The following is a 15,746-nucleotide window of genomic DNA, read 5'->3' as shown; positions in this document are numbered from 1 at the left end:
TCAAAGCATTAGTAATACATTAAGCTGCACATGCCTTTGTATGGCTTGACTGGTGACTTGCAATCATTTATTTCTGTTCTCTGTGCCAGATATTTTACTTCATCACTTACATGGCATTCACTGGTGTGAAATCAAGACTCTATTATTATTTTACAGCACATAAAAATGTACATGCTCAAAAACAGTCCAAATCTTTACCAGCTGGCAACACAGCTCCTTTATGAACCTGAGCTGCTTGCATGGCTTCTGAAAAGTTAAGGCATGACAACTCAACTTCTCAGGACCACATTCTTGCCCCAGAAACTTTGAAGGGCATGTCTTCCCTTTCAGAAAGTGCCTCTACACCTGTAAGCTACACTGAACCAGGTAGTCCCTACAAACACATCCTTTAGTGTACTGAAGACAAATATCCCAGGTTCCAGCAGAAAATTAGTATGGACCTTAAAGTAAGTCACTAGTAATTTTCTTCACAATCTCTTTCCCCAACTCTTCCACAATGAGAAGATATGTAGAGAAGAAAATTCTGCTTTCTGCTATAGCATTACTTTTATTTCAGCACTCTTTCATATGCCTTAAATATCTCAAGTTAATATGCCTTAAACATCTCAAGTCTATGAATTCTCTGGCAACTATTCTGCTTCTAATGCATTTATGATAATGCATTTCTCCAAATGGATTTTAAACCACTACTACTCATTTCTAGATCTCAAACTATTTATTCTTCAGACCTCTTCTTGGATCTGATTTGTCATGCTTTCAAACCTAAACTGGCATATTTGTGTCAGCTGGACTTCAGTATTTGGAAGGATGATTTCTTATCTGCAGTACCCTCCCCACTTACTGAGTTATATTGGCCCATCCCTTGGTAGAGCTCAAGCCATTCTTCATGTTTGTTCTTCGCAGCAGGTAAGGATGTTCAGATTTTATTCTGTTAGTGCTTCCTTTTAGCTTCTCTTTAGCCTGAGCTGCCTGATTTTTATACAACTCTGCCTCTTCTAAATAAGTGCACTCCTGTTTGGGGTGGGTGCTAAGCTTTTGCCACAACACAAACCCTGTATACTACAGTCACTGAATCAGTTTTCAGTCAAAATTTTGAATCAACTCTACACTCAGGAACAAGACAAAGGTGGGTTGGGTAGTTTGTTTGTTTTCTCCACAAGTTGGCTAAGACATCACAACATAAAAGGCATTGTTTATCACCCTATAAATCTGTATTACTAGTAATGGTAATCTGACAAACATACCTTTAATTCTAAAATGATAGGGAGGCCGATGTTTCTCAATCTGCAATGGTATATTCTCAAAACTGTCATAAAGCTGCATTTTGTAGTATTTTACATTGTAACTACTTTACAATATAAACCAAACAGAAATCTATTGCTGCAGTTGTGTGATAGGCCCCAACCTGGGAACAAGTTTTCCAAATTTAATTTGTGGTTCTTTTACATTGTTCCTGTATGATTCGGAGAAGATACTGTAGATCTGTTCAAACTACCCCCAAGAAACAGTGAAAACAGTATTTACTTCCAAAAAAGTAAGGACTCAAAACATCTCTGTGCTTCAGTACCTGTAGAGAAAAATTATCACCTCTGATTTCAGCATAAAAAAATAAGTATATATGATTAATTGCCATATAATAGTATTGGGTGAATTACCTAATAAGGCTGCCTGGAAAAGAAGAGTTGCTCTAGATGGCAGGAATAACTACTACTTTCCCTTACATTTACAACTACTACAGAAGACAAAACTGTTTCTTTCTTCAACAATCAACTTTATTGCATTACCTGGAATTAAAAAACTGTAGAACTTTTCCATGAGTTTTTGAATAATCTGATTAGCTTTTTTGGGTCTTCCACCTCCGTCACTGAGAAATTCTGGTTTACTTAGCCCAGCTTCAAGAAGGTAAATTCCAACCTGTGAAAAGGTTGTACAGTTAACAATTTAATTAACAATTAAATTAAATTAACAATTTAATTTAATTGACAAGAATATTATAAACAGAAGAGCACAAAAATAATAACAGTAGTTTGAAAATTAGCTGGTACAGACAAATATAATAAATCTACTAAAAACACCATGTAGAGGAAACACAACTAAAATCTTCTACGATTCCTTCAGGTAATACACTGGTAATGGTGAAAAAAATAAAAATATATTTATAGGAAAAAACACACTGAAAACATTACAAAAGCATGTAGAAATGAAATATTTTCATCACATTATAAATACAAAGTAGCTGCCAGACTTTGTTCAGATGTTTTTATTTTATATTTCAAACAAAAAAAAAAGAACTTCCAAAATGCAAAACAAGTATAATGAATACATACCTTTAAAGCCTGAGCCTCTCCAGGTCTTTGATAAAGTCCAATTATCTTCTTCTTTTGCAACCATCTCAAACCTTCCAGTATTTCACCACTTAAAGTTGCTTCCACCAGAATACGTTGTTCATAAGTGCCCAGGTATTCTTTTGTTTCATTACTGTGCTCTTCTTCACTTCTTTCATGAACACAGACCTGTAGCTCATCATCAGAGTCTCCTCTCATTAAAGTAAAGCTCCTGTCACGGAATTCATCAGTTAGAATTTGCTCAGAAGGCAGACGAAGAGCAAATTCTCCCAACAAAGCCTTCCAGGACCTATCTGCAGGGTATGGCAAGACTATAATATTTAGCTGTACAGACACAGGAGTCAAGGTGGAATAAGAGTCTTCTTCATCGTTAACTGTCAAAAACTTAACAGATTTTGAGCCACTGCCTTCTTTCTGTAGAAGATCATCATCAGTGCTATCATCGTTTATAACAATGAAGGATGCAGAAGTGCTTGGAACTGGAATATGGTCCTCATTAGTTACTTCATCATCCAACGCCACCATCTCATTTCCCCGGTCTTCATGCATATTCCAGCAGAGCTTTTTCTTCTTCTCCTCATCCACTTTGGACGGAGGTGCACGTTTCCGACGACTGCTCATTTTGCCGTTTTCTCGACGGTGCTTTCAGTATCTGCAAGGTGAAGTAAATCAGTCAACAACAGGCATTACAAAATCAAATGGCCACACTAGAATTTCACTGTGCAAAATTCTGGGACACAAATATACGCAATATGCACTCAAACTGTTCAGAAGTATTAGCTTTAGAGGGCCTCCTATTCCTGTGCCATCACATGAAGCTGGACATGAAGCATGGTCTCGTACTAGATCTTACAAATTTGCCAGACAGCTACAGACAAAGATCAACAAGACTGCTTCATTTCAGAGCTCTTCCTCAGAATCTTGTGGGATAGATATAAACCAAGAAGCACGGGAATCCTTCAAAGATGGGGGTGGAGGAAGACAGCAAAAAAAACCAAAACAAACCTCCGCAAACAAAAGTGCAGAAGTACAGGAGATCTGGGAGTGGGGTAAACACATAAAATTCCTCTTTCCTTTTAAAGCCTACATAGAGCTGAAACTTAAACTTGACACAGGCCTAGTCTGAAGATGCCACTACATAAAATATGGTTTAGAGCCGAAGCTATCAAGTTCTGTCCTTCAAAGTCCCCAATGACCTTGCTACTAGTATTGAATAATTGTCCCAGGAAACTGTGCATCCTGGGCCCTGATTTACAAACTGCTTACAGAAGAGCCCTTAGTTAGTTATTGTGCATTTCAGGGGGACCAATCAGCAAACTAAATGTAGAGTCTTACTGATACTGACTAACTGCAAACCTAAGTCAAGACAGACATCCAACTCCTTAACTGACCCTGGGCATAGAATAGACTTTGTGGATAACATACAAGAAAATAAAGTACAACTACTAAATGGTATACATGAAGAAGCAAAATATAGAATATTAGATCCATCTGGGAAGCTAATAACTACACTGCCAAAACCACATGCTCATAATTAAATACTCAAGCAAGTAGGAACTTTTTTCAAAAGATTTTTTTACAACGAGCCTGAACATAGCAATAGGTCTGTGACTTCATATTACACTTTGTGAGTATACATATTTGTGTCAACTCAGCTTGTGCATACAACTTTTAAATGAATGTAGGAAGATAAGAGGAAAATATTCCCAGCTACTAAATCCAGTACACCGTATCCTAATGTTAAAGGGGCTTGTGCTGAAACAGAACAGAATTCCTGTTACTGAATAATTTTGTAAGGGTCTTGGAAAAAACCCAAAAAACATAACAAACACGAACTGATAATTCATGAAAGCCGAAGGACACATCATGGAATATACAAATTTTCCTGTGTTTGAAACTCAAACCCAGAATCACAGACTCAATTAGGTTGGAAAGACCGTTAAGATCATAGAGTGCAACCTGTGACTGAACTAGACCACCCTGTCAACTAGACCACAGCACACAGCGCCACATCCAATCTTGCCTTAAACATCTTCAGGGATGGTGACTCTACCAACCTCCCGGGGCAGCCCATTTCAATGTCTAATCACCCTTTCTTAGAATAAATTCTTCCAAAAGGTTCAATCTAAACATTCCCTGGCGCAGCTTAAGGCCATTTCTTCTCAAACTGTCGCAGTTGTTCTGGAGAACAGCCTCCCTTCGGGCAGTTGTAGAGAATGATAGCCTCCCACAGTTACACAACAGACTTCCGGGAAGGAAGGGCGAGTTTTTCAAAACAATGCTCATGCACATGGAGCGATGCTGACAGCACTGGAAGCAAATCCCGACGGCGAGCACACACCGCGCTTAACCCAGAGGCAAAAGGCTCCCTGAGGCATCCCGGCCTGCACGAGAACGCCAGCCTGGGCATCGCACTCTGAGGGACAAGCGGGAGGGAACCGCTCTGTGCGAGTGGGTTCTGCCCACAGCTCCAGGGGCCAGAAGACGCCCGTGCCTACGAGGGGAAGCGGCGGCCGCGCACGGGGCAGGGGAAGCAGCCGGGGCTGTCTGCAGAGGCAGCCCCGAGGACCGCGGCTCCACCGCCCCACTGAGCACCCGCCGACCCCAGGGCCGGGGCCTCCCGCACCGCGCTCCGCCGCAGGGACGCTCTCGTTGTCTCGAAAGAGGAAAGAGACTGGAATCTCGGGAAGGCGAGCCCAGCAGCGGAATGCAAAACCCTCGACAGCCGGCACTGCACCATCGCGACGCCGGCCACCGGCGGGCTCTGCGCGGCTGAGGTGACCCACCGCCGCCTCCCGGTCACCGCGCAGCGGGCCTGCGGCATCCACCGCTACCCGCGGCCACTCGCACAGGCCGCGGGCTGCCCGGCCCCGCCGCCGCCGCCCGCACCACGGCCGCCGCGCGGCTAAAGACTAGCGCGGCGGGAGGAGTGGCCGCTCACGGCCGTAGCGGAGGACGGGGGGCAGCCCTGGGGTGAGGGGAGCGGGGCAAGGAGCCGCGGACGTACCGGAGCGGTGACGCTGCTGCCCCGGCGGCCGCGGCTCCTCCCGGTTCGGGCGGGGTCCCCGCGCGTCCGCGGCAGGGGGCGGGGTCCGGGGGGCGCGAGACCGCGCCGCCCCTGGCAGTGCCGGACGGAGCCCCGGGGCGGGGGGAGTGGAGGGGCAGGCAGGTACGGGGAAGAGCGCGCACCCGCGCTAGCCCGAGCGGCAGCCAATGGGCTCCGGGAACCGTGGCATTTGCCCCGCCCCTCCTTGATGTCAGCGGAAAACAACGACGGGAAGGCCGAGAGGATGCGCAGGCGGAGTTGGGTGCACCCTGGAGAGGGGGTGGGGCTAAAGCGACGTGCCCTCAGTGGGGCGTGGCGGAGGGCGGGGCGAAGGTGTTATGGCGTCATGTGGATGGGCGTGGCCGCGCGGCACTCCCTCAGGGTGGTGCTGAGGGTCGGGTTCTGGGGGGAGGGGGTGCGTGGGAACGCAGTTGCATCCAGGGTTTGTACGGGAAGTTCCGCCTGAACCTGAGAAGAATTTTGCTGTGCAGGCGGTCGTGCACTGGAACAGATTGTCCGGAGAGGCTGAGGAGTCTCCCTCGCTAGAGATACCCGAGAACCGTCTGGTCTCAATCCCGGGCCGTCGCTCTGGGATGATCCTGCCTGAGCAGGGAGGTTGGATCAGATGGAGCGCTGTCGTCCCTTCCATCGTGAACCCCTCTGTGATTTTGAGCGTGAAACACTTGGCAGAAGAGAGAGGACTGTTCAGGCATCTGACAGGAGCGATGGAAAGAGCGAGTTTCTGGGCTGTTAGCACTTTGAAAAGGCAGAATCAGGCCAATTAATTTTTAACAAGAAATATCACTGCAGTAAAAACTATGGAAGGAAGCTGGTGAAGTTGCTGAAGGGTCTGAAGCACAAGTCCTAGGAGGAGTGGCTGAGGGAGCTGGGAGTGTTTGGCCTGGAGAAAAGGCAGCTCAGGGGGCACCCTAGCGCTCTCTGGAGCTCACTGAAAGGCACCTGTAGCCAAGCGAAGGTCAGCCTCTTCTATCAGGAAGGATGAAAGGACATACCTTCAAGCTGCACCAGGGAGGGCTTAGGTTTGTCAATGAGAGGAATTTCGTCATAAAAAGAGCAAATTAACACTGGAATGGTCTTCCCAAGGAGGTGGTGGAGTCACTGTCCCCAGAGGTGTTCAAAAAAAGACTGGACATAGCCCTTAGTGTACTGGTATAGCTGACAATGTATTCAGTCCAGTCTAAACACCCCCAGCTCCCTCAGCTGCTCCTCGTAAGGCTTGTGCTCCAGACCCTTCCCTAGCTCTGTTCTCCTTCTCTGGACATACTCCAGCACCTCAATGTCCTTGAAGTGAGTGTACCAAAACTGAACACAGCACTTGAGGTGAGGCCTCACAAGTACAGGGAGAGAATCACTTCCCTGTTCCTGCTGCTCACACCACTTCCAATACAGGCCAGGATGCCAGTCTGAGGGGCAGTGAGCAGCAGAAGTGATGCACTTGGCACCAATTCATTAAGCTGCCCTGTTTCACTCCTACTACTGGTGTGTATCCCTATACATATGGATAGGTGGAACAGGTAGCTACTTTTAAAGGTGTGACATCTAGGTTTGTGTTGCAAGGTGTGAATATCAAATTTTCTCATTGTGAACTGGCTATCTTGATGGCAGGAGTGAGGGCAGCCAAAGGACAACTTCCATCACATTTGCTGAGGTTGTGACTCCTCATGTGAATGTTCTGCACCTGCTGTTGATGACCTGATGCCGTAAGAAAGTCCCACAAGTGACTGCTGCTCACCCTCCTCCACTTGGTGAGGTTGGACTCCGCCAGCAAAGGGAAACAGGAAAAAAATCATACATTTCCAGAACTCTTGTAGGAGTAGTGGACAATAATTCGTGACTCAGTGAAATCTGCTCATAGATTCATTTACAGGGCTGTTCACAGGGCCATGAATTTCTTAATAATGAGTCTTGCCCTTTAGTTAGCTCTTCTATTTCTATATTGTCCTTGTCTTCTATTAACAATTTCCTCTCCTGGACTGGGACTTTTGCTTTCTTTGGTAGTAATGATGGTCTTTAAAGATTTAGAATATAAAGCATTTGTGAAACTGAACTTTATTTTCTCATCTGTATGCCATGAAAACTAGTAAGCAAGAGAGTAACATTTCTGCTTTCTGAGGAGGGGGAAAACACAATGGCCCCAAGAGGGTGCCTGCTGTACATGACAGTATCTGTCTGAGCCTCTCTTTTTCTCTCACCCTCATTTGGTAAGAAGTGTCTTTCCTAGTTCGAAGCATGAACAACCTTAGCATGATCCTCCTGCGGAGGGAAGGAGGAGATAACTCCAAACAGGGTAACTTTTACACTCTGGCCTTTCCCAGATCGCCATTGTCTTGGCACTACTCAAACTCCTCCTGGCTTAAAGCTGAGAAGTCACTTCCCAGCTCTCCCTGCCCACTTAAGACTCAGTACCCCTTAGTACTTTTCAACTCAAGAAGGAGAGGAAAGAGACTCAGATTCGAAAATATCCTTAGGTAGAGGTGCACTGAAACAACACTAGAGGTCCTTTAAAAAGTAATGATTTTATTTGAAGAAATATTCACATTTGTTAACACAAAGATGAAGGCACACAGCTATCAAACCACTGTGTTGGTAAACTTTGCAATATCATATGAGAAAGAGGAGGGCGGGAGAAAAGTAGAGAGAGAAAAGAAAAAAGACGGGGGAAGAGAGAGAGATCATCTGTCCTGCAGCATAGAGCACAGAGCAAGAGAAATCTTGGAGATCTCTAAGAGCAGTGGAGATCTTTGCAGTGTCAGGAGCACTAGTTCTGAAGTACACTCCAACACAGTCAGAGGCACAAGTCTTACCAAAGAGCTGTCCCTGCTTTGGGGAAGAAAGAGGAGCAGGCCTGTTGATTAGTCTGTAAGGTGGTTGTATTCTCTGTCATGAATGATTTCAAACACTAGTTTTTTCTTTTGGAAGAAGTGGAGGTGAGACCATGCTGCCATCATAAATGGGGGCAGGGCAGCCAATTTATATGTAAAAGTAACAATTTATACTTAGGAACAAAGAGAAAGATAACGATGACGTTGGGTCTAGTGAAAGGGCAGAGCAGAGCCATGACACCTTAGCAGCACTCCCTCTTCCAGTTGGCTGCAAGGATAAGGGTCATTCCCCCCCTCCCAGGTCAGCATTCACACATCTCATGGAAATCTCTTAGCTACATATCTCGTGGCATATCTCATGGAACACTTGACTGTTATCTTGCCTGTAATGGCTCCACAGGAGTGTTTGAGGCATTTCTTAGGAGGATACAAAGGGGTCTCCACCCACTGTGTCCATCTTTTGTCTGAAGGAGTTTTGCTTTTCTGTCTAACCACTTACAAACCTATCTTTTGAAATAAGGGTTGAGAGCAGGTGGAAAAATCCCTGTTTCTATTCAGCAGCTAATGACTAAGGATCCTAGGGATTAGCACCCAGTAATTTTTCTACTGTTCTAAAGAACTTCAGTGCATGAAAGAAGATAATTGCCATTTAATCCAACAAAATAAAAAGGAGCAGTATAAAGAGAGGATAATATGGCATAAGACCGTGTGATTTTTTTGACCACACTTGAGAACATAGCCTCCCTTGCCTATGAAAAAAAATTCCCCTATGATTTCAGTAGCAACTGTTAAAGCCCAGGACAAGTAAGCAAATAAAATCAAGAGATGTGCTCCTTTGCAAAGGGTTTCTTTTTTTGAGGGAGGCTGGAGAAAACAACATGCTAGTTGTTACGGTATTTTAAAATCCTTTTTTAGTTGCAAAGGCAAGCAGAAATCTTCTAAGGAAAAAATTGTGCGCCTCCAAATTGGTTCTGGCAGGAAATGTGAATGTTTGTAGCAAATGAATAAAACTGAGGGCAGATAGACTCTGTTCCCTGCACTACAATGACTATGTTAAGCTGTGCCTCAGCAAACCCGTGTGTTACTCGGGTGGTTAACTAGCAGGAGAAATCTATCAGCTCCTTTGATAAAAATCACCATGTGACAGAAATGGCAAGATGAACCCCAGTGGAGGCATAATATTGCTCCAGATTAATAACATTGTGAGCAGTATTCTATGGCCTAGTAGGAAACTATTTTTTGTAGGTTAAGCTCTACCCAATTTCCAGAGTGTTTGGTGTATATATAATAGAAAATAGTATAACTGTCATAGTGGGACTTTATAAGTGTTATCATATAATTGCCACCATCCACAGTGCATAATGCTGCTTGGGACAAAAGAGTGTAGGATTTAAATATTTTTTGGAGAGCTACAAAGAGAAGAATATTATTGTGTGCCAGAAACCATCATGTAAGCCAGTAGGCTAAGAATCCAGCATGGGAAAAACACTATGGAGCTTGACAAACTTCCCCTTTTTCACTTCTTCAGGGCTTCCACTCTTTTCTGTTTCCTCAAAACAGAGAAGTTCAACATATCACTTGTGCCCTTTTGCCTCTCAGCATAGAATCTCCTGGGGGAATCTAGCTGCCCCCCACAGAACAGCACACTGCAGGCCATCTGTCTCAGCTCACGTGTGTGCACAGTTCTTGTACACCCTTGTCCATCTGCCACTCAGCTGAGCTGCGTGCTGGTTTTGTGAAAACCAGGTGATACACCTGACCTCAGGACTGACAGCAGCAGCTGATCTGTCACTGGTGGGAGTTAAGCCCATCTCCCTTTTTTTCCCAAGAGAAAAGGACAGTTAAAAAGACTATCTAAATATAGAGCAGAAAAAAAAAATAACCATGTCATTGCATCTAGGACATCATCTAGAGTTACTATGTAGGATTTGGAATCCAGTTTTTGGAGTTATTTAAATATACCTAAATAAAATGTTTTCATTGATTTAATATTCCTTTTATAAGCCTTTTTTTTAATGTAACAAAAATGCATAAAGGAAAATTTGCAGTTCCTGAGGAAAAAATGAACCTTCTAATGAAACTGGAATTAAATAAATAAAATCTTTATAATAAAATCAGTAAAAGCTTTTGGAAATTTAGGCTCAAAATATCGATGTTTGTAAGATAATACAGGGCACAATGGTTTGAAAGAGAGCTGAAGGATGCTCACAACAAAGAGATATTTCAGACATTATCTATTAGAGATATATTTCTTGGCAGTGAAAAATGCTGATTTTCACATTCTGGCAAGAGAAGATTTGAATTCATAACTTGCTCTGTAATATAAAAAACAAGCAAACCAAAACTGCTTGCACAATTCTTACCTATGTTTTATACTATGGAAAAAAAGGCAAATAAAATCGATTTTGAAACAAAAATGAAACTGTTTAGTCCAGAAGTCTTCTGAAACTATTTTATTTTGGTCTCTTTCCTCATAAAGAAGTGATAAGCAGTCTTGGTAGTTTCTGTCAAAGAAGATACAAACTTTGTCAGGGTTGTTGTTTCTTTGATTTATCAACTTAGAAGTATAGAAAGATCTGCAGTTGTCAAGCCAGAAATCGATGTATTTATTTAACACCGATGAAAATCTGCCTCCACAGATGTTTTCTCTAGTTTAACAAGGTTTGATGTTAAAACAAGTATATAAAGATTGATGTAGCTTCATTGCAGAAGGTTAACAATCATCCTCTTCAGAGGAGTGTTATATTAAATTGTCAGTCCAAAATTCACCTTTGAGCCCGCTTGGGTGACTACCTGAGTCAGGAAAAGCAGCAGGTTTCAGAGAGGGCAGGCTGCGCATTTGCTGTCAGCAAACTGCCCGGTGCTTCGGGGGAGCTACTCCTTACCTGGATGCCGTTAGTTCCAGGCAGTATTTCTGTGGGAGACAGAGGCATATTTCTCTCTGCAGTATCCCAGGGAGGTGGATATGATGTGACACTGAGCCACAGGGGAATTGCAGAGAGGCAGATCTCAGCTTGGCAGCAGAACCGGCTGCTTTCTGCTGCTACTGGCACCTGGTCCCTTGTAACTATTCCCTGAAAGGTGCAGTAAATCTGGCACAGGAGAGGCCAGAGTGTGGTGGTACTTGGTTGATGCTGCTGTTCAGGGAGAAATGTTAAGACAGCAGAAGCCTTTAGCCCCTCTGTCATGTGGGTCTCTGGAACAAGTCTGTAGTAGAAAGGCCCCTGAATCATCCCTGAGAGGAGATTTTGCTTCCTCCTAGGGCATTAGATCACTAAGGCAACAACCTTAACTAGTGAGAAAGGATGTTTTCTCTGGATATAAATGTCATTGTATGTCTAAATACGTGTCCACTGAGGCTTATTAATCAAACTATATTTTTGTTGCCTGTCCTTGGCCTAAAATTTAGAAATGCAATGAGCGATGAGAAGTTAGTCTGGGACTCCAAATGTGTATTTTAGTTTGTTTTCCTACATAGTACCACAGGGAGTCCAACCTAATGGGGGCTGATGGAATGACCCATGTAAATGTGCAGCTCTGGTTTGTGGTTTTATCACCAGCACAAGTGGTACAAGCAATTTAAGTATTTTGGTACTTCTATACATATTTGTATTTATATTTTGGTACTCCTATATATATTTGCCACTTCAAATTGCAGAAACTTGTAATCAAGTTTTAATTTTTTTTCTTAATCTTCAGCAACTGTAGATATTTTCTTGTTATTCCTCTCTACTTTGCCTTTCCCCATCCAGGCAAACCCAGATGTATGGATTTTGTTCCAGCTGTAAAACAACAAAAAATAATTCTGTGTCTGCTGTGCTCTCACTAGGGTAGATGCATAACCTGTTATGTTGCCCTACAGTTCCAAAGTTTGTACACAAAGGTCAATAAAAAACCATGCTTCAACCCAATCTCCTTCCTGCTTTTAGTGTTCTGAGGAGTTTTCTTTTTTGACTGTTTTTTTTCCAAGGCATTGTCCTTCATGGTGCCCCATCTGTGTACCACAGGAGTGTTCATGCCTCCTGGCCGAGCTTGGTGTAGCACACACATTCTCTGACTGGGGAAATGAGTCAGCAGAAATTACTGTGCATCACTGAGCACTGTCTCAGGGAAAAAAAAAAGCACCACCTTGTCACACGATGAAACAATGAAATATTACATCTCATGACCCTGCTTGAGTAAAAATAAACCTTTTTAATTGAGGAGGTAATTGGGAGCTATCGAGAGATGAGAGAACAGGCTTTTATTTGAAAAATGATTGCAAGAGAAAGTAATGAGGTCAGAACAAAATAAATATTTTCCCTTTTTTCCAACAAAGTCTTACTTTTCATAACTATGGTTTGTTTCTCTAGGCAATAGGAACATAATACAAAAATTTTGCAAAAATACTCTCCTGGGATGCTTATGGACCTGCAGATGTTCCTAGCTAAAGAAATCCTGGGTCTGGAGCACAGATGGAAAGTGATAAATGATTAAGATGTTATAGGATATAAATAACAATACTACAATTGTTGTGTGTAGAGATATCAGCAAAACAAGGAATGCTTATCTGCTGGCTTGGTAAGCATCTTGTTTATGGCTGATCAATTTTGCAACAGTTCTGGCTCCTGCCCAAAGCACAAGTTGGTATGTTGCTGCCAGCCCAGATTGATCCTTCTTGGTCATCCCTGCTGGCCTGAGGAGATGGGATGGGTCCTGGCTGCCAGGCTCTGCCCTGACAGACACCTGCTGAGGTCTTCCACCACCAGCTCCCTGGGAGCCCTACAATATCTGATCCACAGGGAGGACAATGAGGGTACCAAGGCCAAGGATGGTTTTTCCTTTCACTTCTGCTTGGAAAACACACTTTTCAGGAAGCCTTCCAGAAAAGATTAACCTGGTGGGAAATACCTGCATTATCCAATTTTAACCCAAGTGGTTGGAAGTATGGCAGTGCTGTGTGCTGCTGCTGATGGGATCGTAGAAAGGAGAAAAGTCAAGTGAGCTCCCTGCACTTGCTGCTGCCCTGGGATTGGTCCTACTCTGTGCACAGACCAGGGCATTGTTGAGGAGTGTGATGTCAGAAGACCTGAAGGCACATCTCTGGTAGTGGAGAAAGGTCAGGTTATTTGCAGAGAACAAGCCACTCACCATTATTTATGAGCTATCCACCAAAAGTAACCCTGGACGCCAAGTTTTGTTTTGCTGTGCTACCCTGGTAACTCCAGAAGAATTATTGCAGCTACTGGTGTTGTTCCAAAATTTTTGCTCCTTGCTCTCAAGCCAAAACCCAGCACCATTTGAGAAGGGAAATAGAGGTAGCATCTACACCAAGTAAATCCTCACAGATCTTTTGTTTCAACTTCTTGTGACTTGAAAGCTTGTGTAGTTTGGCCTGATTGGACTCAGTCAAAATTTTTCTTTGGGTTTGGTTTGCCTGATGAAAGTTTGGTGTGGTTTGATGTTTTGGTGCCACCTTTCCCAGGCAATATGCCCCTTTCACGTCTGCTTCTGCCCAGGCAAGGTTGTTTCCTGAGGAGCCAGGCTGATTGTTCCCCATATATGCCTTGCATTTCTGAGGGGTTCTGGTGGCATTAGTGTTGTTTGGAGCAAGAAAACTCTAATTTCAGTGATCTTTAAGATACTTATAAAGCGAAGAAACATAAGAACAGCCTGCTCCCAAGCAGTCTTTATTGTTTGTCCTTCAGCTGCAGATACTTCCCTATCTCACAGACCTGAACTATTATATGCTAAACAAATAGCTTTCCCCTGAATAGCTGACTTCCAATACACAATTACCATAACTATTGTAGGTATTGTACACTTCTGTCCACAGAGTAAGAACTGTATCTAATCAGAATTATCCCATAAACTGTGTAAAGATTTGATACTCCTTACCAGCACTGAATGCAGATTGCCTTCAAAGCAAAGGTTTCTGAATACATTATCTACACTACAAAATTAAAAATAGCATCCAACTGAATAACATCTTCCTCTCACCCACATTTCATATCTTCAACCAAGATAGTTAAATCGGAAAAAGAGATGAAGCAGTTTAAGCTCAGCATCCTAAAAAGTACAATTTACAACTGTGAAATGTTAAGAGACTTTTTTTAACACTCCTTAAAAATCTTCCACACTCTCACACATACCCTGCAGCCTCAAGGAGCCACTGTGAACTCTGGTCTTGCAGCATCAGCTCTTCCTTGGACACCTAATGGGCCAAGAATTCTGTTTCTTCAGCTGTGAGGGTTTTGAACTAGAAAGTATATGCAGAGGTGGAAGGCATAGCTGAAAACAGGTGTGGTCTTCACAGAATAGTACTTCCTCTGAATTTTTACTGGGCGGACTTATTTGTGTTTTAGTTTTACTGTAATTTTAATTTTTTCTATGTTAGAAATGAATGAACAAAACTAAAAATGGAGTACCTAACCAAAGCTGAAGGCCGTCTTCCCACCACATATCCCTGAATTCCTATCCTTACCCTCCTCCTCAATTTCTAAAAGAAAAAATGAGGTCAAAACCTTAAAAGCTATGTTAAATGAGGGTGGAGTTAAGCATATGTCCAAATATTCTTTGGGATTAAGTCCTATACATGTGTCATCAGTCTATGTACATGTAGTCACAAAATGAAAGCACACAAAGAATTTTCATGTGGATTTGGGCTGAAGAATCAAATTTTAGGATGATTTAGAAAATTGATTGAAAATGTGTTGTTTGAGTGGTGCATATTACATTGTCTGGTAAAGGAGAGCAAGAAGAAAGAGTGATGTACAGATTTGTATACCCTGTGGACAGTGGTTGGAATTTAGAGAAAAATAAAAACCAGCTAAAGAAAAGATAAACTAAGTGCAGGTACCATTTAGAAATCAGAAACACAATATGAATTTAAATGCAGCATAAACTGCAGCACAAGCATTAGTTGAATTTAAGTAAAGACATGGAAATCAATAACTGTCTATTACTGTAGTGACAGCAGCTGCCAAATTGGTTGAGCTGGTTTGGGTTAATTTATTGGAGACTTATGGTTTGCAGCTAAATAAAAAGTGCAGTAGTGATGAAAGGAGTCTTTTTAGAAGCTGTTGCTAAGAAAAGAGGAAACAAAACCAAGCATATGCTATGGAAACAAGCACATACTATATTTATTGAGAAAACATCCTGTAGAATAAAATTAAAGACTGTGCCATGAAATTAGTATGTGCTTTCACAACAGACTTGTACAGAAAACTTGAAAACCACAAGGACACACTGTTTACATAGAATCATCCTGTATATGTGGACATTCTCAAAACAATGCAACTAGCTGCTATTTAGACATTTTCTCTTTAGTGAGTTGTCAAATTTATTGAAGCAAAGGTTGATTACCTATGACTGTTATTTACAGGATGGCAATGTATTCAGCCATGTATTCTCTCTGTCCTTTCATCTGGTCATTGCTAAACAAGATTTGAGAATCACCCTGTGAGTTACAATTAATAATCTACATGATTTACCTGTAAATCTACATGATTTATATACATGAGGGGATTTTGT

General features: G+C 42.7%; 1 protein-coding gene and 1 long non-coding RNA gene across 4 annotated transcripts in view; one reads left to right on the top strand and one right to left on the bottom strand.

Moving 5' to 3' along the window:
* SHPRH (SNF2 histone linker PHD RING helicase) overlaps positions 1 to 5,890 on the bottom strand; it is a 48,429-nt gene extending 42,539 nt beyond the window's left edge. For 2 of the 3 annotated variants that reach the window (XM_009092774.4, XM_050973006.1), the window contains exons 1-3: positions 5,353 to 5,890; positions 2,328 to 2,997; positions 1,785 to 1,914 (exon numbers count right to left, since the gene is read on the bottom strand). In XM_009092774.4, the coding sequence (XP_009091022.3) occupies positions 1,785 to 1,914; positions 2,328 to 2,966 (769 nt within the window). In that variant the 5' untranslated portion in view covers positions 2,967 to 2,997; positions 5,353 to 5,890. Of the gene's footprint in view, positions 1 to 1,784; positions 1,915 to 2,327; positions 2,998 to 4,971; positions 5,102 to 5,352 lie in introns of those variants that run through there. The other variant, XM_050973005.1, reaches the window with a different exon arrangement.
* Positions 4,982 to 7,385, top strand: LOC127059462 (uncharacterized). Its single transcript, XR_007777341.1, has 2 exons — positions 4,982 to 5,122; positions 5,883 to 7,385. It is a non-coding gene; the product is annotated as an uncharacterized LOC127059462 (long non-coding RNA).
* The last annotated feature ends 8,361 nt before the right edge of the window (positions 7,386 to 15,746 follow it).

The sequence above is a fragment of the Serinus canaria genome, chromosome 3, assembly GCF_022539315.1.
Source record: "Serinus canaria isolate serCan28SL12 chromosome 3, serCan2020, whole genome shotgun sequence".
In the NCBI taxonomy this organism is placed as follows: Eukaryota; Metazoa; Chordata; class Aves; order Passeriformes; family Fringillidae; genus Serinus; species Serinus canaria.
Note: the sequence above shows the minus strand (reverse complement) of the source record. Positions and strands in the feature narration are given on the sequence as shown.